This window comes from Desmodus rotundus, chromosome 10, assembly GCF_022682495.2.
Source record: "Desmodus rotundus isolate HL8 chromosome 10, HLdesRot8A.1, whole genome shotgun sequence".
In the NCBI taxonomy this organism is placed as follows: Eukaryota; Metazoa; Chordata; class Mammalia; order Chiroptera; family Phyllostomidae; genus Desmodus; species Desmodus rotundus.
The window spans coordinates 18,344,095-18,370,622 of record NC_071396.1 but is presented as its reverse complement, the minus strand read 5'-3'; the positions used below and the strand labels follow the sequence as shown (position 1 = coordinate 18,370,622).

General features: G+C 42.0%; 1 protein-coding gene across 7 annotated transcripts in view; it reads left to right on the top strand.

The window, feature by feature from the left end:
* Positions 1 to 26,528, top strand: part of RYR2 (ryanodine receptor 2) — a 522,347-nt gene that overhangs the window by 182,190 nt on the left and 313,629 nt on the right. For all 7 annotated transcript variants that reach the window (XM_071219601.1, XM_071219596.1, XM_071219600.1 and 4 more), the window contains exons 4-7: positions 10,081 to 10,101; positions 15,397 to 15,411; positions 21,897 to 21,971; positions 25,088 to 25,166. In XM_071219601.1, coding sequence (XP_071075702.1) covers positions 10,081 to 10,101; positions 15,397 to 15,411; positions 21,897 to 21,971; positions 25,088 to 25,166 — 190 coding nt within the window. The remainder of the gene's footprint in view (positions 1 to 10,080; positions 10,102 to 15,396; positions 15,412 to 21,896; positions 21,972 to 25,087; positions 25,167 to 26,528) is intronic.

Genomic DNA, 26,528 nt, shown 5'->3' with positions numbered 1-26,528 from the left:
GCAATACAAAGCAGTTATGGCGTTAACATCCTTATGCCTTAATGGGGTCATTTCTTCAGGTTTGGGATCCTCAGGTTCCTGTGCCAGTCTAGGCCCAGCAAGTTAAATCCTTATCTAGGGAAAGCCATCAAAGTTCATGTCCAATTGTCTCCACAGCTGGGAAATGGAAAACCTCTGTCCCTTCTTCACTTACCTGATTCATGCGCTTTCCAAAACAGGGGGCTGAGTTCTGTTGTGAATTCTGGGCTGGAGGCACAAAGATGGGTGAGAATGCATCCTTGCTTAGCAATGTTATAGTGAAGAGAAAAGGCAAATGGATAATTGTAATGGGGGTGAAACAGGTTTCGATAGTTCAATGAGAGTGCAGAGGAGGGAGCGCTAATTATTCACCCAACTGCTGCTTACTCCACCCCCACACAAAGGTATACATCCCGTCCCAAATGGGTGGTGTCCTCAGCGGGTCCAGACTGTGAGAGGTACAATGGACTAGTCCGTTTGTGTTGTGGACACTGTGATGTCACTAGCTATCGTGCTGAAACCTCAATTCTCAAATAGCCATTGTAACTTAACATTTATGCCAAGAGGCTGGGTCCACTCCCCGGGCTGTTCAGGAGCGCCTCTGGTGGCAGAGCAGGAACACTGCTTTGGGATCTGAGCCACGATGCTAACTTGACAGGGTCCTCAGTCAGCACGGTGGGTGGCTGAAGCCTCTGCATGTAATCACGTACCTGCCCTTCATTGTGAAATTGGTGTGTGATTTAAGAGGTGGATGTGGTGACAATCTCCTACAGGGCTTGTAGCCAAAAGTAATCACTGAGCAACACTATTCATCTACCGCTTAGGTGAATGTGGGCCTTTGTCTGAGGTTGAAACATCCATCTTCCCATCACTGTCTTTCTGTCTCTAGAAGGACTACTTTCTACCCTGAAGCTGTGGATATGACATACTTCTATATGTTTTTAAATGCTGTGTTTTCCAGAGAATCCAGCCTGAAACTCAATAAGGAGGCCAATGTAATCAGATGTAATTTGATCACCTGGCGCAGTTACTCCTGTTCTAGATTATGAATCTTGAATGGATTGATTATTTCATTTGATCTGTCCTTCAATTTAGACATCTTCTTCAGATGTTTTTGTATTTATAATTAAACAATATTTTAAGTATAAATATCTGATAGTAAATGAATCAGATCATAAATTTATGAGATAAACTAAAGAGATTGATAATTTATTGAGAAAACGATCTTTAATTTTTATTCTCTTACAGGTCTAGTTTTATCTTCTTAAAACCTTCTAGTCCGACTTGCGAGCACGCTTGCTCTTGATGAAGATCACCGATCTTCGTCAAGTGCTGCTCCCCACTCTTGACGAGCACTCTTCCTCACTGTGCTTGAGTTTTCTCCAAAGCACTTACTGCCTCTGACCTGCATTTCTGTTTTTGTTTTTATTTTTATTCCAATGTTTTTAACAGCGGCCTGTGCCCAGGAGAGAGCCCGACCCACGAGGGCAGGGCTTCGAGTCTGTTCACCTGCTGTCCCACTGCCACCCAGCACAGTGCATGTGGGACGTGAGCAGATATTCAATAAATACTTGCCAACTTGAGGGATTAAGAGATAGAATTTATAAACCAGAAATGAGGGGTCTGAAAGGTTCTAAAAATTCTGTTTCTGCTACTGTAGTAATAGTTTTGAGCGTCTACTATGTCCATAGTTTTTCTTTTCCCAGAATGCAATATGGTTGGAATCATACAGTGTGTAGCCTTTTCAGACTGGCTTCTTTCACATAGCAATAAGCATTTAAGGCTTCTTTATGTCTTCTCCTAGCTTGATAGCTGATTTCTTTTTATTGGCTAATATTCCATGTTTGTTTATCCATTTACCTACTGAAGGACATCTTGGTTGCTCCCAAGTTTTGCCAATTATTAATTAAGCTGCTATAAACTAGTGTGCAGGTTTTCATGAAGATACAAGCTTTCTCCTCTTCCGGGTAAACACCACAGAGTGTTGATTGCTGGATCATATGTTAAGAATATGTTTACTTTTGTGGGACTGCCAAATTGTCTTCTGAAGTGGCTGTTTCCTGTTGCATTCTCCCCAACAATGAATGAGTTCCTGTTGCTCTCAGTGAATGAGTATCCTTGTCAGCATTTGGTATTGTCACTTTTTGGAATTTAGCCATTTTAATAGGGGTGTGGTGGCATCTTATTGTCATTTTAATTTGCATTTCCTTGATGACATATGTTGTGGAGCATCTTTTCATATGTTTACTTGCCATCTGTATATCTTCTTTGGTGAGATGTCTATTCAGGTATTTTTGCTGAATTTTAAATTGGGCTATCTTCCTGTTGTTGAGTTGTAGGAGTTCTTTGCGTATCCTGGACACCAGTCCTTTGTCAGATGTGCATGTTATAAAGCTTTTCTCACAGTTGTGGCTCATCTTATCATTTGACTGTCAGTGCCTTTCACAGAGCAGAAGATTTGATTTTAACAAATCCTAACTTACTAATTTTTCTTTCATGGATCATCCATTTGGTGTTCTATCTAAAAAGTCATCACCAACCCAAGGTCACCTAGATTTTACCCTGTGTTATCTTTTAGGAATTTTATAATTCTGTGTGTTCCTTGGAGTCTGTGGTCCATTTTGAGTTAATTTTTGCAAAGGGTTGAGATCTGTGTGTAGATTCATTTTCTTTGCGTGCAGAGGTTCAGTTCCAGTACCATTTGGTGACAGAGACCATTTTTCCATTGAATCACGTTTGCCCCTTTGTCAGAGATCAACAGGCTGTGTTTGTATCCTTTTCTGGGCCCTGTCCTGCTCCACCGCTCTAGGTGTCTGTTTTCCTCCAATGCCAGATGTCCTGGTCAGGAAGGTTTGCAGTGGGGTCGTGACGGTGGGCGGTGTAGGTCTCCTCCTCCCCTTCCACGGTGGTTGGCTTTTTTGGGTCACCTTCCTTCCTGTGTAAAGTTAGAAGCAGTTTGTCAATATCCACAAGGTAACTTGTTGGAATTTTGATTGGGATTGCATCAAATCGTTCAGTGAAAATTACTGTTTTGCCCTGGCTGGGGTGGCCCAGTGGGTTGGAGCTTTGTCCCATTTGTCCCATCAGATACCTGGTCAAGGCACATGCCTGGGTTGTGGGTTCACGCCCAGGTGGGGCCCAGATGAGGATGGTCCCTGGTCGGGGCATGTTTGAGAGGCACCTGGTTGATGTTTCTCTCTCACATCAATGTTTCTCTCCCTTTCTATCTCCCTCCCTTTCTCTCTCTAAAATCAATAAGCATGTCCTCAAGTGATGATAAAAAATAAAAATAAAATAAAATCACAGTCTTCCTCCCTTTACCCATCACTTTTTAAAATAGGAAATGGATCTGGAATTCATTTGACCTTATTATTATATGAAGTTCATTATTGTTCCTAGTAGTTTCATCTAGAGTTTTTTTACGATTAGATTTGAGTTGGTTTTTCCCAACAGCGCAGTGGTGGTTCCTGCCTTACTTACCATCCCGCCTCTCCAGTCGCACGCTCAGTGTGGACGTCAGCACATGGTACTCCGAGCTGAAGAGTGCTGCACGTGCTATCTGTAACTGTGCCTGCACAGCACTGGTTAGTCACTGTGTTGTAGAAATGTTTAAACATTTAATGGGGCCAGTTCCACCTCATTGCTTTCCCCCCTCACAAATTGTCTGTTCTCTTTTTGACTATTTCCCCCAAATAAATTTACTTGTTATATGTAATCAGACATTGATTTCAATGGAGCTTATATGGACGAGAATACTCTGTTATTTGCTAACTAGTCATTCATCTCAATTCACGAACAGTAAAGTTTATGCAAGAGCCGTTTAAACATACTGTGTGCTTAGAGAAAGGAGATATTGGTCATTTTAAGTTCGATAGGGTACATATATGTTCCTGAGGACTGGAACAAATTCAGAGAGCAATTTAAAAAGTGTGACAGACTGTGTCTCTTTTAAAATAGGAGTAATTTAGGAAGCAGATCTTATTCTGTTTCTATCTAGTTTAAATTTTAAAAGAAAGCCTTTAAACTTCTGAATGAAAATTCTAAATGCTTTCCTTGAATTAGGTCAAATTTGTCAGTGTGTGAGTTGCCAAGTTTTCTTTGGCTTTTTATTTTTAGGTTAACATTGATCCACCTATCCCGAGAGGTAAACCTAATTAATTTACCGTTTTGTGCAAATTGGTTTCATTGTTTGATAAATCCAAAAAATGTAAGGGTTTTGTTTGATTAATGCCAAAGTCAGAATAAAGCCAGGGCTAGAGTATAATTCAGTGAATTACTAGACTTACTTTTGTGACTTCATTTGCTTAATTATATTTCTGGAGGTTTCCTCTCTGCCCCTCCCCGCCCCCACAAAAACCCTTTGTGATCTCATGTAGTTTAAAATATGAATCACATTCTCTATTGCATGGAGAGATGCTTTTTTTCTTACTTATAATTTCTCCAACATTCACAACACATCTATTCTTCTAATTCAATACCTTGTATTTTCCATTTTTAAATCACTTCCTTCTGGAAGCATTTAGATAGATATGTCAGTTTGAGGTCCAGTGAATTAACTCTGTGTTTTTAAATGTATCTAAAATTAAGAGGAAATAGAAATGGAGAAAAAGAAGGAAGACCCCTGGCTCACTGATGAGACGAACAGTCACAGGAAGGAGAGCAGGGGTGTGAGGTGTGGCGCCACACCTCCGTTGTGGGTCCTCGTGCGCATCTGGCTCTCTGCCCTGCACCGTCAGCAGGGAGGAGACTCAGGGCTCGCCTGTTAAATGTGACTGACACATCTCGACGCCGCTGTTTAATGCAAGTGCATAATGTGGATTTCTTTCAGTTCCTTGTTAAATGACATTACTAGTTGGCTCTTGGAAAAGACTAATAAAATTGATGACCCTGTAAAAGACTGAAGAAGAAGAAAAGGAGAGAACATAAAATTAATAATATTAGCAATGAAAAAGAGGAAATCATTGTAGAACTTTCAGACAATTAGAAAATAGAGGCTGTATTGAGTAACTTTATTCCAATTAATTTAAAATTTCCCAGACAATACAATTTTAGATTTATTATTATGTGGAGTTTATTACTATTTTTAGAAAAATATAATTTATATATCCTCATACAATAAGTGGGAAATTTGAACTGTCTTATATCTATTAGAGGCATTGAATTGGTAAGGAAAAGCATTATCACAAAAAAAATCCTCACTGATTAATTCAATTAAATATTAAAGGAAATAATAATACCAGCCTTTCAGAACACTCTCACCTAATTTTATGAGATCAGCATAACCCTGATCCTAAACCATGACAAAGACTGCAAGAAAAAAGCCACAGACTCATATCCACCAGGGTCATAGATGCAGAATCTTCCACAAATTACTAGCAGGTCAAATCCATGGACATTTACACTCATAGGCATTACAACCAAGTTGGGGTGCAAACCCCCTTAATGTAGTTACAAAGTCAAGTAATGTCTTTCACTATATTAAGAGAAAAAAGGGGAACTGATATATTTTAATAGCTACTTTAAAAAAATCTAAGAATAAAACATTATAAAGCTAATACATTTATAATGCAAAGGAACATCTTTAATCTGATAGAAACAACAGGATATTTTCGAAATTCTGAATTACTTCAGCTGTGTTCCCTACATGTGGTGAAAGTGGCCACTAGGAGGGTTAGTAAGTGGATTTAGTGCAGTCACTGCTCCATACAAATTTTTAGTTACATTTGTATGCACTAGCAAAAAGCACTTGCAAAGTAAAATGTTCTAAATGAACCAGGTCAGCATGAGGGTACGTTAGTATGATAAACATTAGAGGAGACCGACAAAGAAAAAGGAGGAGTACACATGTCCCCAGATGGGAAGGCTGAGTGTTAGAGAGGCGGTCGTTCTGCACGCTGGTCTGCAACCTAGGGCAGAGTCCGTCACACTCAGCAGGGCTCCTGTCTGTGTGCATGGGGGTTTGTAAGTTGGTCCTAAGCATTACAGGAAAGTACGAAGGTCAGTGTTAGCCAATACAATAGTGAAGAAAAGAACTTTAATCTGATAGAAACAGCTGTGGCCTTTGACTACCAGATGTCAAGGCTTATTTTGAGGCTATAACAAGAGAGTGCGGTGTTAGCAGGTATGTGGAAACATAGGCCAGAATAGACTAGTGTTCGTGACCAGACTCAGACATCAGTGACACGGTTTGTGACGCGGGTGGTGTGCAGCTCAGTGGGGAGAGGACGGGCTTGTAAAACTGCTGGGTCCATTGAGTCACTAGATGGAAGGAAGGAAAGAGCCAATGCCAAGTGGGTTCTAGCTCTCAGGTGAATGGTAGGACAATACATTTTCTAGAAAGTGATGTAGGCAGATCTCTTCATGACAAAAAACACCAGGCATGTAGGAAAAGGTAGGTAATTGTAGCATAATTAAGAATGTCTGTCACTGGAGTTACCACTAAGAGACTGAAAGGACAGACTAGGAGTAGAATCCTGGGAAAATATGAGCAATTCTGACAAATCAGTAAGAAAAAAGATGGGCAACCTAATAGGAAAACATGGATAAAAGACTTGAACAAAATACTTCACAACAGCAGATGCTGAAATAGTTAAAAGTGTGTGAAACGGTGCTTTATTCTAGCAGTCATCAGAGAATCTCACGTTAGGACTGTGCTGGGGAACCGCACACTCGCCAGAGGAGCCAGAATTGAAAAGACTAGTGACACCAAGTAGGTAGGATGCGGATGAGAGTATGAACTTACACTGCTACTTTGAGAATCTCTTTGGCAGCATCTGCTGCAGCTAAGTATTTATAAATCCATCACCAAGTAATTCCACCCTGGTATATATTCAATAGAAATACATTTATGTATTCTCCAAAAGAAGTGTACAGGAATGTGCACTAGAGAATTCTTTGTGACAGCCCCCAGCCGGGAACACCTGAAACAATGATGGGTAAAGGAATCGCAGTGTGCTTGTACAATGGAAGGGGGGAGATGAATTAATTATGACTATGTGTGAGACCATGATGGGTCTTGTCAATGTGATGTCAGGTAAAAAGAGAATATAGTTTATATTTCTAAAATCTAAAAAGAAAACACTAATTAATGGTGACAAATCACAGTTACCTTAGGGGAGGGCGTGAAGGTGGCCTTTAGATCTTGGTGCTGATTACATGAGTTTGTTTACTTAGTAAAATTTTAGCAAGCTCTAAAGATGAGCAGTGGAGAATTATTTATAGGTTGGAGTGGTTTTTTTCTTTAATGTATTATTTAAAAATTTAACAGCAGGGTTGATTGTTGGCATGCATTAAATATTTTAATTAGTTTTGTATGCCTTCATATTAAAAACTTTAAATTTATGATGGATGTTTTATTGCAGTGATTTAATTATGTGGAAATGTATCTACGCAAAATACTAGACATGCTGTTTGAACAGTGAAGCAAAATAACATCTTTGGTGCTATGAGTCTCTAGGTACATTTTACATTCTCATATCTTGACGGTAACACATCGCATTAGGAGGCACTTACCATCAAATAGGCTGCCGGGCAATTCCCAATTAAATGTAGACTGAAAACTGTGAAACAGAAGAGAAAAGGGTGATGTATCTTGGTTTTCGTATATGTAGAGGTGGCTTAGGAAAGAAGGGGGCTCTGAAGTCACAGGTCAAATATCAAGGTCAAACTCCATGATTCAGTAGCTGCGTAACCTTTTTGTGTGGGTGTGAAGGATTTGTAATGTCTTTATATGCCACTTGTTTCCTCGCTCGTAAAATTCAGACAATAGGGTCACATGTAAAGGGTTTAGCTCTGTCTGGCAAGGAGTAACTACTTAATATGAGACCTATAGGTTTAATAAGCAATTTGGAAGATGCAATCAAACTTTTTTTTTCTTTTAGACTGTGGAATACTTCATGTTTCTGTGCCCTAAATGTATTAATTAAAATATGAATACACAAATAGAGGTGTCATATGAATGTCCCACTTTTTGCGAGATAATGTAATTTAGACTGACTTTTGTCTTGCAGTCCTATTTTCCTATGCTAAATCAAATTAGTATTTAAAAGAATATTTTGTTTTTCTTAATGGAAATTTTATTTTTATTTGAAAAAGGAGGTTGCCCTTTTTTCAATCTAATATAAAATATTTAAATTTTTTACAGATGTTAAAATATTTGATTAAAAATTGGAATAAATGTTTACTTGTATTATATACTTTATGGATTTAGTAATTGCTTAAACTCTAAAGTTGGTCAAGTTGATTGTGAATTTTATATAGTATTTCACTTCCTCAGCTCCACATAAATCATTATCCTTTTCGCTCTCTGAAGGCATTTAATTAAATGATTCTTTTTAACGTTTTCATAAGAGATGTGTCATGAGATCACTCTGTGTCACTTATGCATAGTTATAACTTCATTGCATGTTAGTTGGTCTTCTCATTCTGTGGACCGTTTTGCTTGTGTGTTTAACCCAGAACCCACCCAGCACATACTGTTGCTAAGTCTTTTGGGGGGGGGGGCATTTGGATATTGATTCTGTTATATTATTGCTACTTTCTTGATACTTAAGAAACTTTTCTCTTTCGTGATACAGATCATTAAAGAGCTTCTATTACTAATATTAGTAACATGAGTCTTGATTACAAATTCCCTTTCTTCTAGAAAAATCCCACAACACTTTATCTTTGCACTGATACTAGTGTATGTGTGTGAGTGAATGTTTAATATTTAGTAGTAAAAATAATGATGGGATAATGTAATGTCTTTGTTAATCATTGAAATCTCTAAAAGTACGGCATACCTGTTTTCCTGATACACATGAGAAGGAAATTATGTCATATTCACTTGAGTTTTTTTCTTTGGTTGTGGGGGGGAGAGTAAATCATAAATATAAGAATTTTTCCTTTTTGTCTATGGCTGGTGTAGCTCAGTGGATTGAGTGGCCAGGCTGTGAACCAAAGGGTCACAGGTTCAATTCCCAGTCAGGGCACATGCCTGGGTTGAGGGACAGGTTCCCAGTAGGGGGTGCGTGGGAGGCAACCACACATTGATGTTTCTTTCCCTCTCTTTCTCCCTCCCTTTTCCTCTCTCTAAAAATAAATAAATAAAATCTTTAAAAAAAGCATTTGTCCTTTTGAAGGTAGAAAAGCGAATGATAACTGCACTGCACTAGACAAGACTAAGTCTCTGCCCTTTGCCGCAATATCTAAAGGCATAGATCCATCACTCTAGTGAGTCGGTATTTAAAGTGAGGGCTCAGACTTTACACAATGGCTGAATATCTTTAAAATGCATAGTGAAAACCGGGCTTCTCCATTCAGTAAATTGTCCTTAAATTACAATTGTGTGTTTTTAGATTCAGAGGTTGGTGATAGACTCAAAACAGGTCCTTCTGAGGACTAAATAAATTACTAAAGAAACCAGAGTGCTCTTAAGTGTCCTATTGAAACAAATATACAAGTCCACTGTGTATTTAAGTGGATGTTTTTCTATCATTTCACAACATTTTAAAAGTAATCACTCTGTATGTTGCATTTGACGCCTAGTTGCTTCCAGGAGCTTGCCTACTGAGGGGGATGCTTAGCTGTGTCCCGAGACGTCCACCAAGGCGTGCTTTTTGTTGTAGTGTGAAATACTATGTGATGCTACAATGTAAAGATTGGGGTGAGGGCCATTTCCCGTTTATTTCACGAGAGATTTGTAGTTAGTGTATTTCTAAATTGACCTTTTTATTATTAAATGGATTCTTAGAGGAAATAGTGGTTTAAGTCAGGAAGCCTGTTAGGTTTTAGAATCACATAAATATTCATGTTTCGTTTGACTCTGTTGGATTATTGTTGTTTCCTACACCTGCTGCATCTCCAGCCTAATGCCTTTTGAAGTTCTGATTACTAATTAATTGAGATTTTTTTTTCAGGAGATTAAACATTATTAATTAAAAGTTTGAACAGTGTTGCTCATCCTTTAGAACTAGAAGCAGATTTTGGCACAGGGACCACAATTTCAGTTTATTTAAGTGACAATAATTGAAATGTTGCAGGTATTTGCTTGTTATTTATTTTGGCTTTTTCCTTCTACAGAAAGTTGATGTGGAAAAATGGGTATGTGATCCATGGATTTTCAAAGAAATTGTGATCTAAACGTGTGCATGTGTGCCGTTGCCCCTAATCTTTTTGTGTGGCTTCCTGCTGTGGCTTCTAGTATCGGTTTTCAAAATAATGCCTGTGTTGTAATGAAGAAGTATGAACAGGTCTCTATGTAGAACCTGGTTTCACTCAGTGAAATAAGCCAGGCGGTGAAAGACGAATACCATACGATCTCACCTATAAGTGGAACCTAATCAACAAAACAAACAAGCCAGCAAAATATAACCAGAGACACTGAAATTAAGAACAAACTGACAGTAACCAGAGGGTAGGGGGCAGGGGATAACGGGGGAAAAATGGGGAAGGGTTTTCAGGAACATCTATAAAGGACACACGGACAAAACCAAAGGGAGGTAGGATCAAGGGTGGGAAGTGGGGATGGGTGGGGTGAGGGGGAGTGCTGGGGGCAAAATGGAGATTGCTTCGACCAGCGCAGGGAGGAGGTCCCAGAGTGGGGGCGAGGGGAGATGAAGAAAGATACAGACATGGACACTTTAAGGAAAAGCGGGAACCAGGTGGGACATCGTTCTTTGATGGAGAGACAGTGACCCCGAACATGGTCTCCATGATTATTTTATGAGTTCGTTGGATAAAGCTCAAGGACGTTTTGCAGACTCAGGGAAACACTGCAGGCATAGTTGCTCCATTCCCAGGCTATCTAAATGATAAGTATTTCTTCTGCAAAAGTTACAACCGCATTCAGCTGAAGCTCGTGGTTAACTATCTCCTTCTTAGCCCCTGCGGGTCCCGGCTGTATGACGCCAGCCTTCAGTGTCCTCCACAGGAGACAACTGTACTTGAACAACAATTAAAAAATGTGAAAAAATAAAAAAAATTTCAAAAAAGAACCCTGTAAGGTTTTGGTTTGTTTCATCTGAATGGGGGAAAATTAAAACCTACTGCTTAGTCCTTACATTTTTCCTGTACTGTAGAAAAAGGCTGTTATATGTATTTGTATAATCTTGAAAAGTGAAGGAGACTGTTGTATCATGAAGGAAAAGGCTGGGAGACCAAGTTTGGGGACCAGCGATGTGACAAATCATGTGATGTGGTTAAGTTCGTTTACTACTGTGTTGTTTTGTCCTCTATTAAGGAGCCTGAGAGAGGGAGGGGAAGCCACAGGTGGAATTTGTTCTCTCTTGAGAGAAACACAACAGAAGCAAGCCCTGGGTAGCGCTCTCACTCACGTTTATGCAGCTCACTGATTGCTAAATGTGTGTCGCAGGGTTAGAACCTGAGGATTTGTAGCAGCTTATCAGATGCGTTTTCCCTCTTCATTTTTTAAAAAAGAACTAGATAATTATATAGTACACTCAACAGAAAAGGCAGTCTACTTAAACACTGTCTGTACACAGGTGTTGACAGCTGCAAAAAGACAATAGTCACTATCAGCCTGGCCCCCAAATATTGTGAATTCTTTTTAGCCCTGGCCAGGCAGCGTGGTTGGTTGGAGCATCATCCTGACACATCAAAGTTGTGGGTTTGATCCCCGGGCAGGGCACATATAAGAAGCAACCCCTGAATGCATACATAAGTGATAAGTGGGGGTAAAAAATGTTTCTCTCTCTCTCTAAAAAAACATCAATTAAATTAAAAAAGAAAAAAGATTCCTGCGTGCAGTGCTGGTGGTGAGGGGTATTGTTGCAGGCTATTGTTGCTGTCCTTACGTGTAAGATTGCTCGTTTAGGGGACAGTTGGTCATCAGGGCTGCTGGCCCAGCTTCCACATGCTTTGGGGCTGCCGCCAAGAATGTGTGTGCCGACAGTGCGGGCCTGGGTATTTGCAGTGGGAACCCTACAAAATGAAGCATGTACAGGGATATTTTTATCATAACGGAAATAGTTGAGGTTTTCCACAAATGTATGTCCAGATATACTATTGGATAGTGTGTATTGGTAGATGCTTGGAACTTGAAGTAGTTAATCTTCGATTTCTTTTGTCCTCTAAAATTGGATGGGAACCTCGTTAGTCATTGTTAATTTAAAACAGCCACCAACAAACCCAGGTCTTTGGTGGTGAAATGACTCCTTTTCTCAACATAATGAAGTCTAACAGGTCATCCCCACTTGTAATGAGCGCTGTCAGCTGGAAGACTAAGGAAAACCCTGGCACCTTGATACATGGAGAGGACAGAGGACAAAAGAGGCTAGTGATGGGCGCTTTGTGCGCCAGGTTGGGCGTTTGTGTTAGGGCCCCTGAGCCAGACCCTTGCCCCGGTCTGCTGTCATGTTTGGTCCCTCCTTCTCATAGTCCCCAAAGGCATGTCTTGTCTCTTTGCTGCTCATTTCTCTTTTAAAAATAAATTCTGAGATGATATTTTAGTAAAGGTTCATTAAAACCTTCTCTCAACCACACCCTCATCCTCACCAAACCATCCCCTGCACCACACCCTCCCCTTTTTGCTCAGTATGTTTCTGAACCTCACGATAAACCTGACCGTGAACCTCACGCTACCGTAACTCGTCCTCGCCTCATTGTTGTCCGAACTCGCAGATTCACCCCAAACCACAGCTTCACTTTCACCTGAATCGCAAGTTCACCCCAACCTTTGTTCCACTTTCACATCGCCCTTCACTCTGAACACAGTAACGTTCACACCAATTATGGCCCTAACTTCACTGCAACTCTTCCCCTTATCTTTACCCTAAAGCTAACCCACAAAAATTTCTTCTAAGACAAACCCGTACACAGAGTGTTACTGTTTTAATGACTTGTGATTTCATGCCACTGAAGTAACAGTTAAGAACCTTCAAGGTTGGACTGAAAGGCATAGTTACAGTGGAGGAGCTTTTTACATCACCTGAGTGACTGTTTCTTTGTGGCAGCAGCAGGTGGAATATAATTAACGTCTAATGTTTGATTACAGGTTTCAGAATAAAGTTGCTGTTTGGTTTTTCTTCTCACGATCATTTGCGTATGCTAAGACAATGCTTGAGGCCCTTCAGATCTGCCAGGTCACGTGGCACAGGCTCCTTTTTGTCCCCCCTGAGACTCCCAAGGCCACCTGTGTCTGAGTTCAACATGAAGCTTGCTTCTTTCTAGGTTTCATGCTGAAACCTAGAAAGAAGTCGCACACTGGGCTTATGCCCCCAGCTCTTGCTCACATGTAAGGCTTCATCTGACCTGTCACTTTCTAAGTAACTAAACTAAACTGGGACGTTGAGTAAAAAAAAGCCATTTGCAGTTTTAGCCTAAAATGACTAACGTTCTCCCTTTTGTATTTCTGTGTAAATGGATCATTCTCCTAGAACTTCTTCTGAGATAGAAAGCTGGGTCAGAGCCTGTGCTGGTGCCTGGGCTCTGCTTGTGTTTGTGGCCTTTAGGGTCTTCAGGGCTGTCCGTTCTGGGTCTGGTCCGCTGAAATGTGGGCTCTTATCTGATGAAATCTTCATGAGGGCAATAAAATAATTAATTCCTTTATTATACTAACTGTGAGCATAAGAATGATATTCTTTATACCTAAATTGAGGCCATTTTCTTTAATATTTAACTTTATGCATGGGTTTCATTTTTTTTAATCACTGCATCAACTTTTAAAGAGGTTTTGTTCTTTTTCTGTTGCCCTTTATCATACTACATACTGTTTACATTAAGATTAAAATAATATATTTATCCTCTTTGTTTCATTGTGTCTTGCTTTCTTGCCCTTTCAATGACTTCTTTTGAAAATCTCACAATGCTAGAACTTTGTTAATGCCTACTGCTTAGGCGAACTTGACCAATAGGTAGCATTATATAAAAAATAATGCCACAAATAATCCTTTCATGTTCTTGATTATCTTTTGAAAGTAATGTGTCTTTTGCATGTGCTGTTTTTCCTTCTTGCAAAAGAGGCTCTCCAAGTCTTTGCTAATTGCTAGAAGTCACTGTTTTACTGTCACCTGTGCCATGCTCTGCCTGCAGTCATACACACCTTAGACATTCCGAATCCTCAGTGACTCCACATCCGTTTTGTACTTAGTGCAATTCTAAAGTGGTTCAGCCTGGATAGCTGACAGAGTCAGACTGAGAACATTTCTGCAAGAAAAATCTCCAAACCTGGGTCAGTATGATCTCATGAAGAAGCATCTGTTATAAACTATGTTCTGTAGCAAAGTGTTGGAATTCTGTTTTTCTTTGCCTTAAGGGTTAAAATGATTTTTCTCAATTCTCCATTTGGAGATATCTGTCTCTCTAGCGGTCACACGCAGGCATGTGACCGTTCAGTTTCAACACGGACAGAAGCCTCCTGACATCACTTACCGCTGGCGTCAGATGCAGGTGTGTAACTGAGCAGCCTGCGTTTTCTAAGCTTAAGATGGAATGGATCTTTACAGTTTTTTCCTTAAAATTATAACATCAAAAATGAAAAAAGTCAGTCGCAGTTGAATTGCCGTTGAGTCATATACACGTGACCATGTGTTTATGTTCCAGGGACCCAGCAGTAGTGTCTCTAAGCGTCTACGTCAGAAAACGCGCTGTTTTCTGGAAAACTAGTGTGGACACGTGTGTCTTTTCTCTCTCGGACTTAGGTGCTCGTGGCAACTAAATTTAGCCCTGAGTTTGGAAAAGTAATGCCATGTTTTCTTCTTAGCTCTTTTTCATCTGTGTACGTCGCCGAGGAATAGGTCAAAGAAACTTTATGGACATAAAGAAAAACAAAGGGACATATGCACATATTATGTTTTGTAGAAGAAAAAGAGCTATTATAAATCATGAGAAAAAGCTGTGTCATTTCAAGATAAAAGTTCTGTGATTTTTTGTTTTGAATTCACAACTTACATCCTGTAGTGCCCAGGGAACTGCCCAAGGTCGTTTTCATCGCAGCACATTGGTTATGATCTACTGTGGTTCTAATCCACTGTTTTTACTAAAATGAGTCGTGTTGCTGTTTATCTCACTCCGATTTTATGCAAAAGATGAAATGAGAAAGTTTTAAAAGCATCTTCAGAGTATAATTTCAATATCGTATCTTTGTTTTGTTTTGTTTTGGTGTTTAGATACGTTGCAAATTGAATCACGCATTGAAGTAGAGCAGCATGTTTTCACAGAAAAAGGAAGAACTAATGTAAAAACATCAGAGTTTTGCTTGTTCCAGCTTTTGTATGCCTGTAGTTGATACTGAGTTTTGTTTTGACAACACAGTGAATATGTTTTTGTGTGTTTATTGTTCATATAACTCCAGTTAGAAACCTTTATAAATAAGGATACTTCAATGTCTTTGAAATAATATATATTTAATATTTTTTCTCTTTTTCTATGCCCCTACAGAAATTCATGATGAAGGTAAGACATTGGATCATCTGCTATATGTGTTATGCTTTGTACATTTTAAGTTTGGTTTAATTTTTGAATTCATGGCACTTCACATTTTAAAGTTTTAGAAACTAAAACAAACTTTGGAACTTCTAAATTTAAATGAATCAATCATACATTTAGATTTGTCAGCTTGAACAGCATTTGACATTTTCTGTGTCATACTATAACACATTAAGTTTATTTTTATTTAATTTATTGGGGTGCCATTGATTAATACAATTATAGAGGCTTCAGGTATAATTCTGTAACGTGTGATCTGTACACTGCATGTTCACACCCCAAGTCAAGGCTCCTTCCGTCACCATTTGTGCCCCTTCACCCTCTTCTACGCCCCCGCCGCCTTTCCCTCCGGTCATCACCATGCTGTTGTCTGTGTCTACAGCCAATGCTAAGAATTTTCCTGTTAAAACACTCTTTTTCATCTCTCTTCATGTAGCATTTTCACTGTGGGGATTATGTTAGCTGTTTTTGTGTTTAAGCATTCTTGCATGAATTAGAAAATTTGTACACTGGGAAGTTAGAAGAGGCACCAAGAAGCTACTAGGGAATTACTCCAGAAGAAGTGAAAGTGCTTTAACTCCTTTTCATTTTTCAGCCACTTAGAAAACGGAAAGGTTTTAGAAGGAGCCAGATGAAAGGAGAGTAAAACACACGATTGTGTCATTGAAGGAACACGGTGGAAGGGGAGGAGCGGGGTGTTGTTATTTGAGACAGAAAGGACAAAGTTTTTGTTTCAGTTTTATGTACCTGCTATTTGTCCCATAGAACGTTCACAACATTTAATTTTTGATCCTAAAAGTCAAGCAACAATGTATAGAGAAATTTTCAGTTAATAAAGTCTTAATGTAACTTTTAAAATTTCAAAAGATACCAACACTGAAAAGTATTAAATCAAAATTCAGGTGAGATTTAAGAGGCTGCTTAGAAAAGGAAGCAGTTAGTTTATTCAGTTTGAGCTGCTGGGCTAAGTCTGTCAAGTGCACTTGACCTGACTCTGGACGGGTGTCCTGAGGCTGCAGACGGCTGGGTGTCCATGCTGACAGCAAGAGGCTGACAGCTGGCACAGGGTGGTGGGGCTGGGCGGAGATTTGCAGCGTCTCTCAACAGGGACACAGCACATTTTCCAGATTTCAGTGACTCCAGCTACATTGTTTCAGCAGAAAACACTATCGTTACATTGGGAGGAAGGGACAGTAACGCTCATTTAGACACATCATGAATCAAGGGCTTTGGTTGGGAGACTGTTAGAAACAGCAGCAACGCACAAATATGTCCTCTCCTTGTACATATTGATAACTAAATAATGAAATTGGGTTTGAAAAAATTCAGTCTTTTTGCTAAGTCTGCGTTCGCTGTCCTCGTTCAGTGGTCTCGCCCTGTCCCCATCCCTCACCCAGAGGAGGAGGGTGGGTGCAACAGTTGCTGGAAACACAGATTTCAGGCTCTTTGAAGACAGCAGATTCACATAAAAATCAATGCAGATAGAGAGGTGGTGCAGAATCCGCTCCAACCAGCTGGTATACCTCAGACCATGTGGTTAGGCTCCGACCCCTTTCACTGCAAGGCCAGGGCTCACGATGGGTTTGCACACCTGTGTTGGGTCATCTGGAAAGGTTCCGGTGTGACTGACTAAGCAGAGGGTATATGCATTCGACTATAACACTTTAAACCACTTACAAGGAAAAAGATGCTAAATTTTCTTCAGCTTTACCCTTTCAGTCATGATTTGCTTTGGGTTTCATACCTGGACGGGTGTGGGTTTCCTACCTGGACAGGTGTTGTTTAGCCTACTAGGACCAGACAGAAGCTTCCTTGTGGTGGGGGCCCATTTCCGCTGCTGAGTCCTGCCTGTACCCTCAGGAGGCTTGGTCAAGACACGTGGCAAGGAAGCCCTCCGGGCCAAGGGGCTGGTGATGGTGTGCCACTGGGCCTTCACACATAATTATTTTGCCCTGAAGGTGGGCTTCTCATTAATTATTAGACTCATCCTGGGAACCTGTGGTGATTTGCTAGTGAAGGTGGCAGGGCAGTTGGAGTGTCCCTGCTGTGAGGGACCCAGGGGACCCAAATGCCACGCTCAGCAGTCTGGTGCTGCTCCTGATGTTCCTGCTGTTCACGTCTGCGCAGGAAGGTCTCTCCCAGCAGGCGGGCAGACTCACACAGGGGGAGGCTTTTCTGCTTTTTACCTGAAACAACTCATTACCCGAGTATTACTCTCGGCATTAGCGTTTAAAGGTGAACCTCAATACCAGGGCCCTACGAGAGAAGTGCTCCAAGGCAATTTCCTCTTTGCTGTCTGCTGGTTTTGGTTTTGGCGGTGCGGTTCAGCTTCCCCACAGCCATAAAATGCCTTTTAAGAGTTCCCCCTCCTACATCTGAGGTGGCATGTTATGAGCTAGCAGGCAAGGGATACAGAAAAGTTTGCATGTAGAGTCTAGTTTATTTTTTAGGGATCTCTCTAATCCTAAGGACCTGGAATTATGAGAAATGCCTTACATTAACAACATAGCATTTTTTGTGCAGAAAAAAGTGATATGAAAAAACAGAAAACCTTAAAATATTTAGATGTTGTGTAGTTAGCAAATTAGTTTTAATGTAATAGTAGAGATGTTAATATGCAAATGTGTAGTACAAGCATATATTTAAAAAACAGTCAAAAACCCCAAAACAACAAACATACAGACCTATAGTTTTCATGTGTATATAAACCTCTTCAGTTGATTTTAGTCCGTTCGATTCTGGTTTTACGTATTACTATTCTTTGGTTGGTACATTTTAAGCTTACGACAGTCAAGTCTGAAATGCAGCTGCAAGGGACCAGTTCCCCCCTGCCCCCCAGAGAAGGATGACGGGTGCGTAAACGGTGTTCTGTGGCTGCGTGTGATTCCAGGTCAATGGAAATGTAGCAGTGCTTACGTCAAAACTGCTGCTTACAATATGGGTCCACGTGCTGGGCCGTTTGCCTGCATCCCGGGAAGTTAGTGGGGCGGAGTGCCTCATGACACGGAATCGGTATTAAATAATTGTGGAAAACGTGAGGTGAGGTTGTTCAGAATACAGATGGCATTGTGCTTAGGTGTTGTTTGAATGAATTCTGGACTTTTAATTCCACATATAGTTCATGGGTTTGTTTTTAGACTATTGTGTGGCATTAACCCTTTCAGTCATCGCGCAGTGGGACCAAACCCACCTATGGGCCTGAAAACAACTTTTAACTGCTATTTTCAAAAAGTCCAATTTTACTCTTTATTAAATGATGCTTGACTCTGCCGTACCAGAAACACTTAGAGGGAGGAGTGTGAAAATGGTAGTTGTGACTTTTCCCGCAAGAGGGCGAGAGTCCCTTAGTGTAGACGCCCACTGTGTGCGGGACCCAGCAGTCCTGCGAAGCTGGCTGGGGCCTCAGTTCTGTGGCCAGGCTGCGGAGGACCTGCAACAGCTCCCTGGGGACACTACAGGCTCAGCCAGTCACAGCAGGGTAGCTGGGGTGGGTGGACTGACATTCCATTAGCAGGGACAGATAGGGCTGAGTCACACATTGAAATGTAAGGATGTGTAAGTTCCAGGTAATGCTTCTACTGGGAGGGCCTGATAATCCCTTATAGGGTTGGAGGGATTGGGGAATGGACAAAGAATTAGTTCTTAAGCTTTTCTTTGCTGATAGTGCACAAATAACTTGAAGGAAATTATATGGGATTCAGTATATCATTGTTGAATGAATGAATATGTCAAGAGACAGACAGCGAGCTTATTACCCCTAACACTCTCGGTACAGGTCCTGTACTCTTAGGCAGTAGACACCCATACACCTTTTTTGAATAAATAGGAAAGATAGGAAAGAACGTTTGTGTGTGTGTGATATTTACTGGGGAATTAGCAGGACTGCAGTCTTGATGGCATTACTGGAAACCAAAGGCTTATTTTTGTTACATAAAACATAATTTCGTAATTCTCCTTTTTATTGGTGCAATTGAAAGCACTGCTTACTTTGCTCATGTTTTAAATCCCAAGGAACAATTAACATGTTAACTTCCAAAATCACCAAGATTTTTTTTCTGAAGCATGATCTGGAAGGCAGGCCAGCCTCTGGCTCACCGCCCTGGTAGCCTGATCGACTGTAATCCAGTCGGTCCTGGCTGGCTTCCCATAGGTCAGTGTGGCCCTGTCACTGTGTGCTCACAGGGCCAGGTGTGGGTGGCCAGTGGGAAGATGGGCCCTGCTCCAGGGGACGGAATCCTTCTGCTTTGGATGCGTGCCCAGCAGCAGTGGCTGTCTTCTCACTGAGAACGTGCAGGAGCGTGCCCTGGCCCACCTGAAACAGGATGTCATAGAATCTTGGAGGAGTCACTCCAGAAGTGGTAACGATCTTGAGAAAGTACCAGCAGTTTCACACATCAGAGAAAGGCCATAAATACAGGGTGAGGCAAAAGTAGGGTTACAGTTTTCTTACGGCAAGTAATACAATATTTAATAAATATAATACAAGAATAAACACTGAGTTTTGTACTTTTGCCCTGGCCTGTATTTATTCACTTAAGTTACATCAGCGACTGGCCACATGTAACAAGAAAATCGACCTGATGTATCAAATCAAAAAGCACCGGGAAGAACCCCTCTGGGTTCGTCCCCACACACAATTCGCTCTGTAAATGTTTGTTGAGTGAATGAAGTTACCCAGCCGGCCCAAGAGTAGAAACCCCACATTTTATTTTTCTAGAAACAGAGTAAATTAGATCAAGTTAGAAGAAGAGTGCTGCAGCCCATGTGACAGAGACCGCATGGCTTTGCGGTGACAGTGACACAATTAGTAACAGTTGAGTGTGGGTTACGTGCATGCTTTTACCAGCTCTATTAAAACTAAATCTGGCATAATTAGCATGTAAGTGGTAAGGAAATCTCCAGTTAAAATCTGTAATTGCCTAGTTGTGTAAAATCTATAGTTGGAAGGAAATTTAGACACTAGAATGTCTCTCTCACCTCATCCAGTTTCCACGTTTTTACGTGTGTTCGCCCTGGAGCGAGAGGACACCTCGCCCTTTCTGGCCCAGTCCTCGCTGTAAACACCCTGTTTTGACAGCTGTGGCTGTCGATGGGAGGGAAGCTCTGGGCTTCGGAGCTTATGTCTCGTCAGAAAAGTTAAGCTCCTGTCAGGGTGTGTGAATCAGAGAAGGCAAAGATCATCGTTCTTGGCCACGGTAAATTAGATGTGTCACAAGAAATGAAAGCGCTCCCCAAAGAGGCCAAGTTCCAAGGAGGGGGATGACTTTAGAAAGTAGACTCCCCCTTTTTCCCTCATTATGTGAAAAGGTGATTTTCCTTTTGTTTTAAAAGCAGTTTTTCTTAGAGTTTTAATAACTTTTACTATCTATTTTAAGAATGGTCCTGAGGTCTTTAAAGCATAATGTGGAAATATAGTTATTTTAAGAAATCATTCAGAACAATTGGGAGGGATGTATTTGTAGTCAGAAAAGATGCGATGGCATTGATGTTACAGTGCTGACTCGGCATTTCTTAAGGTGCCTGCCAGAGTCAGTTGTCGTGAGTCCCATCCTTGAGGCCCTCAAAGACCCTTCTCCTTCAGGAGACACTGCAAGCCCCTCGCTGACTTTCTGGACCTCCTGCCATCTTACCCACTGCTGCAGTCCAGGCCCTTCCTCTTTCTCAACACCTGGACTTGCAAGCCATAACCCCTTGACTCATGGTCCTTCCCCAGCCTGGACGGGGCTCCGCACGCTGGGTTCTCGCTCACCAAAGGTTTATTGAGTGCTTTGTGCTGACGGCTCAGCTCCCTGTGCTTGAGGAGCTCACAATCTGATCCAGAAGAGGAAGGTGCTTACAGTACACAGTGATAAGGCCAGGCACCATGTGTACCTGGGGGTGCAGGCACCATGTGTACCTGTGGTGGCAGGAGCACTGAGGGAAATCAGATGAGGTGTCCTACAGGAGGTAGCCTTGAGTCTAAGCTTTAAGGGGCAGTTTATAAGGCAGAAAAGACCACAGGGAGGGACGTCGTGTCCTAAGACACTGGCAGGAGGGCAGTGTGGTGTGTGCAGGGCCGGGAGAGTGCGTGTTCTTCAGAGCACGGAGTGTGGGGGTGGCTAGAAAGGGCTGTGGCTGAATGTTCTCTGCACGGTGACCGTGACCAAAGTGCCATCGTCCCTGCCCGATGCAGACCACAGTGCAGGGGGAGATGTAGATAGTGAAGAACTAGGACTCAGTAACCACAAGTCATGCTGAGTATTTGCTGACACCTGCTCGTTCTTCCAGAACTACTCACTCACCTGCTTGCCAGTGGTGCCGGTGGACGCTACAGCGTCAGTCGTCCTTACACAGAGCTTTGTTGTCCGTTACACCCCAGCTTCTCCCTGAGAGTGTGAGAGCTTGTTGTCGACTTAGCTAAGTTTACTGCTTTGGTTTTATTTTCCTGCTGACCCTTTCTCCTCCCTCCCCAGACTGCTCAAGGTGGTGGTCACCGGACGCTCCTGTACGGCCACGCCATCCTGCTGCGCCATTCCTACAGTGGCATGGTGAGTGCACCAGCGGGTCCCCCGCCCCCGGGCCTGGTGCAGCTGCACCCCATTGGGTTTTCTTATTCAGGAGACGGGGGTTAACTCACATGGCCTTTAGGGCCTTCGACTCCATCACTGTGTGGCTTCTGTTGTCGGTGCCTCACGTTTGATGGACTCGTTTGTCAGACTAGGGAAAGGTGAAATAAGTTGTGAAATAAGTTGTTCTCATTTCTGACGTTGTTTTAAACAACTCATTTATTAAAGAATTGAAGTGTTTTTATTGAAAGGCAATATTAAAAATTGGCCCCTGAGTTCCCCTGTCAATTCTCCGCTAACTTCCTCCCCTTCCCAGCTGGCTGTTCTCCACCCACTCCGCGTCAGCCCCTCTTTCACCCAGCCGTCCGCACGGCCCGTGGAACGCCTCCCTGCCTTTGACTCCACTGCACCTGCGTATTGGATGTGCTTGTAACTTTCGTGCTTACGTGTATAAAACATGTAACACACACAACAGCTTCATTCCATTTTAAAGCCTCTTTTTAATTATGCAAACAATATAAATTTATTTTGTAAGATTCGGAAATGGCAGAAGAAATAATTTTTCATGATCACACTAATGAAATGGTCAAAGATACTTTAAAAAATGCAGTCTTTCTGTCCCTAATTTTTTTTACATAGTTGAGATCTTACTGCATAACCCAATTTACATCCTGATTTTTTTCACATATTATCACAGCCCAAGTGTTACCCATGTTATTTAAATTTTCTATCAACCTGATCTTAGTGACTACACAACAGTCCAATATCTGGAAGTGTAACATAATTGGTTATTTCTTTTAAAAAGAAGATAATTCTCAAACTATCTCCACTATTCCAGAGCAGGAGACTAAACATACCCTCCACACCAATAATCAAAACAACAACAACAACTACACGCGCACGCACACACACACACACGCACACACACACCTGTCCATCTCCATCATGAATATTGATGTGAAAGGTCTGGTAATAAAATTCAGAAGGACAGGGAAAGTACAGATAGGAATTTAATAAGGACTTAGTAATTTTCTTTGGTGTACAGCATCATGTAAACAGTTCAAGTAAGGAAAACTATGATCATCTTAACAGGTGCTGGAAAAGGTCTTAATAAGATTCAACATCCATTTCTAATAAAAGTAGCATTGATGATTATTTCCTCGATGGTAAAGAAAGTATCAGATCAATAACCGACATACGTACTGTGAAGCGCTGAAGCCGTTCTTGGCCACACAAAAACAGGCTGTTTCCCGTTGTGTGGAAGTCTTGGCTGACACAGCAAGGCGTGGCGTACAATAAAGGAAAAACTTGATTGAGTGAAGTGGCTGGATACGAGACCAGCAGATAGAAACAACCTGTTTGTGGCCCTGGCTGCGCATCTCAGTTGGTTGAAATATTGTCCTGATGCACCAAGGTTGCAGGTTTGATCCCCTGGTCAGGGCACAGGGCACGCACAATAAGCAACCAATGAATGTATCAATAAGTGGAACAACAAGTTGATGATATGTGTTCTCTCTCTCTCTCTCTCTCTTTCTGTCTTAAAAAAAACCTTGTTTACATATAGCAATCACACTTTAGAACCTTGTGGAAAGAATTCCATCTTCACTAAAATCAAAACACACTGTGTGAAATAGTGAGTGTGAGGGTCTGTTTCAGAAGGTGCTCTCTGTGTGCAGCAGATGTGAAGAGCCTGGACTTGGCTGGAGGACCTGGGTCAGGCTTGCTCCCCGCACGCTGTCCAGCCTTAGGTCCCTCTTCAAGCCTCCAACTGCATCTGAAAATTCCATCCGTTCATTGAGTTGGTATCATTTAGCACCTGCTGTGTGCTGGGTGCTGTTCTAGGTGCTGAGTGTAGCAGTAAATAGACAAGTCTTCGCCCTCCTGGAACTTGATTAACATGGAAAAATTATAGTATCTGCCTCACTGGGGCTGCGGGCAGTAGAGGGGAGGGCGTATGTGTTAACAGTGACAGCTGCAGTGTTACTAAGAAATGTTACAGAAGCCTTTAATTGGGATCACTTTATGTTTCTGCCTGGGAAGCCAGTATTGTGAAATTGTTACTTTGTCTCACATAAATTTAGACATTTAGTATGTTTAGATTAAAGTCCATAGTCAGACTTGAATTCCTCTGCTGGGTGAGTGCATGGGGGACCTGGGAGCATCTCTCCAATGACTCTGGGAACCAGTGCCTCACAGCCAGGGGACAGAATTGGGCCAGCTTCCCTTTACGTCCCTGGGACACTGACCTCCATCTAATGTGCCAGCTCGGCTGTCCTTGGCCATTCCTCTTCTGGAGCCCCTTGGGCTGGATGCTCTTGCACAGGAAGATTTTGAGAGTCTGGGCAGCTCGGTCCCCAGCATTGTCCCAGGCATTTTGCAGGGCCCCCTCCTTGCTGGTGCGTGTGGTTGGTGCAGACAGTGGTATGTCTTGAGCTCAAACCTGTTCACCTCTGCCCCTCATTACTGTGACACTCAACAAGGTCTCCGAGGTTAGAGTAGGGGTAGGGGAGGTGGCCTGAAAAATTAGCCTAAGCTTGATCTTCAAGAATATAGAGTTCGGAACACTTAAGGGAGTAGGAGGAGAAGTAGGGAGATGATGGTGTTGCGTGAATGACTTTTGGAATTAAAAATAAATGAAAGACCACCCATATGATAAAAGCTCACACAGGGAGGCAGTGTACTGCACACCCGTGTTAGCACTAGTGAGTCTCAGAGAGTTAAACTTCAAAGGTAGAAGTACAACTGGAAGACAGAAGTGAGTAGTTTTCAAGTTTCCCTCAAGGACAAGATTCATGTCAGGTCAGGTTCTGCTTCTGCTTGTGGTCATGGGTGTGTCATGGGGTGGAGGTTTGCAGATAGCCCGCTCCTGGCCTTCCACCCACAGCACATGTCTCCTCCATCATTCTGCGGTGCGGAGGACACGTCTCTGTGGCTCCCGGGAGTGCGAGTGCCCTGCCCTCCCCACGGAAACCCAGGCTTTGTGCAGATTTGAAGGGGGGGCTGACTCGGCAGGGACTGACTGACTCCAGTTCCTGTCAGAGTTTCCCTGGGTGGGACCACAAGTGTGTAATGACAACCCCTGATTCTGTGTCCTTTAGTACCTGTGCTGCCTGTCCACCTCCCGGTCTTCCACTGACAAATTGGCCTTTGACGTTGGCTTGCAAGAAGACACCACAGGTGAGCCCACAGCCCGCGGTTGAGCTGGTTCGGAACCAGGAGACACGGTGACGGTTCTCGTGGACGGAGCCAGAAGAAATGCACGACCGCCCGTGGGAGGTTGAGTACAAGGAGGATGCATGTGCTGTCTTCACGGCTCAGTCATTCCCACAGAGTTAGCCAGATGTTCAGACTAAGCCTCAGACCTTACTCTTCTGAAGGCTTTGATGGGAAGAGTGGTCCTTACTCCAGGCCTAACTAGCTGTTGACCGCATGAACGGGCACTGGTTAGCATATGAAGTATTGCTGCGTGTCTTTATCTGTCGTCTTCCATCGTAAAATATTTTTAAGTAACATACTCAGTGTCAACATTCAAACACAGAGCATCAAGCGACATATCTGTCCAGACAGACATGACATGGATTTACATGTTTTTGAAAAAAGTGTGTATATTAACACTTTTTCAGAGAATCAAGGTAGGAGAACATAAACTTTATTTTTGTTTTGGTTCTCAGTGTTCTGACTTTACACTTAATACACCTCTGTGCAGTTTGGCTGTTTTATCTTTTATAGTGAGCATGAATGGCTTTTGGGATTATAAATAAATAAAAGACCAAGGAGAACAAAGAATGGAAGGAAATAGCCCAACTCTCATGAAGCTGATCATTTCATGGGTGGGATCCAGCCATCCCTCGCACACCCTCTTTTTTCTGGTTGTCCAGATTTCTTGCAGACTACATGTGGATAAAAATAAAGCTATATTTGCCAACTTAAGTTTTTAAATAGACCAGCACATTGCCTTTTACATGAAAGTCCAAGATTCCCAGGCACCAAATAGATAAATGTATTATTGCTTCTATTCCATTTTTTTTGTAGGCTCAGGCATTTCTCTGTATTTTTGCTATTTTTTTGAAGTCTTCTCATTGTAATTAGTGTACTCCGGCACACGGTTGCATGAAAAAGCAACTCCTCAGTTCTCTCTTTCAAGAGTGTTCCACACACTGAGATGACAACAAAATGCCAAAACCGCAGGCAGCCCAGCACCGTTCCTGCCTCAGATCCCTCCTGCCACCTTCCCCAAGCTCTCGCTGCTTCTGAGTATGGAGTTTTTATTATTCTACCATTTGTCCTGTGCTGGCCTTGGCCAGATCTAGGCTCACAGGCAGGTGACATTTCTTCCTTGTTTGTTCGTGTACCCCAGCTCCTAAAGCAATGATGAACACATAGTGGGTGCTTTATAAATGTTTGAGTGAATGAATGAAAAACTCCCTACAACTTGAAAAATGTGAATTGAGTAAAATGTGAGTAAGGAATTCTGCAAGGTGACATTCAAGTAAGACTGTGGTTTATGTAAGAAAAGCAGCCACGACCACAGCTTGCATA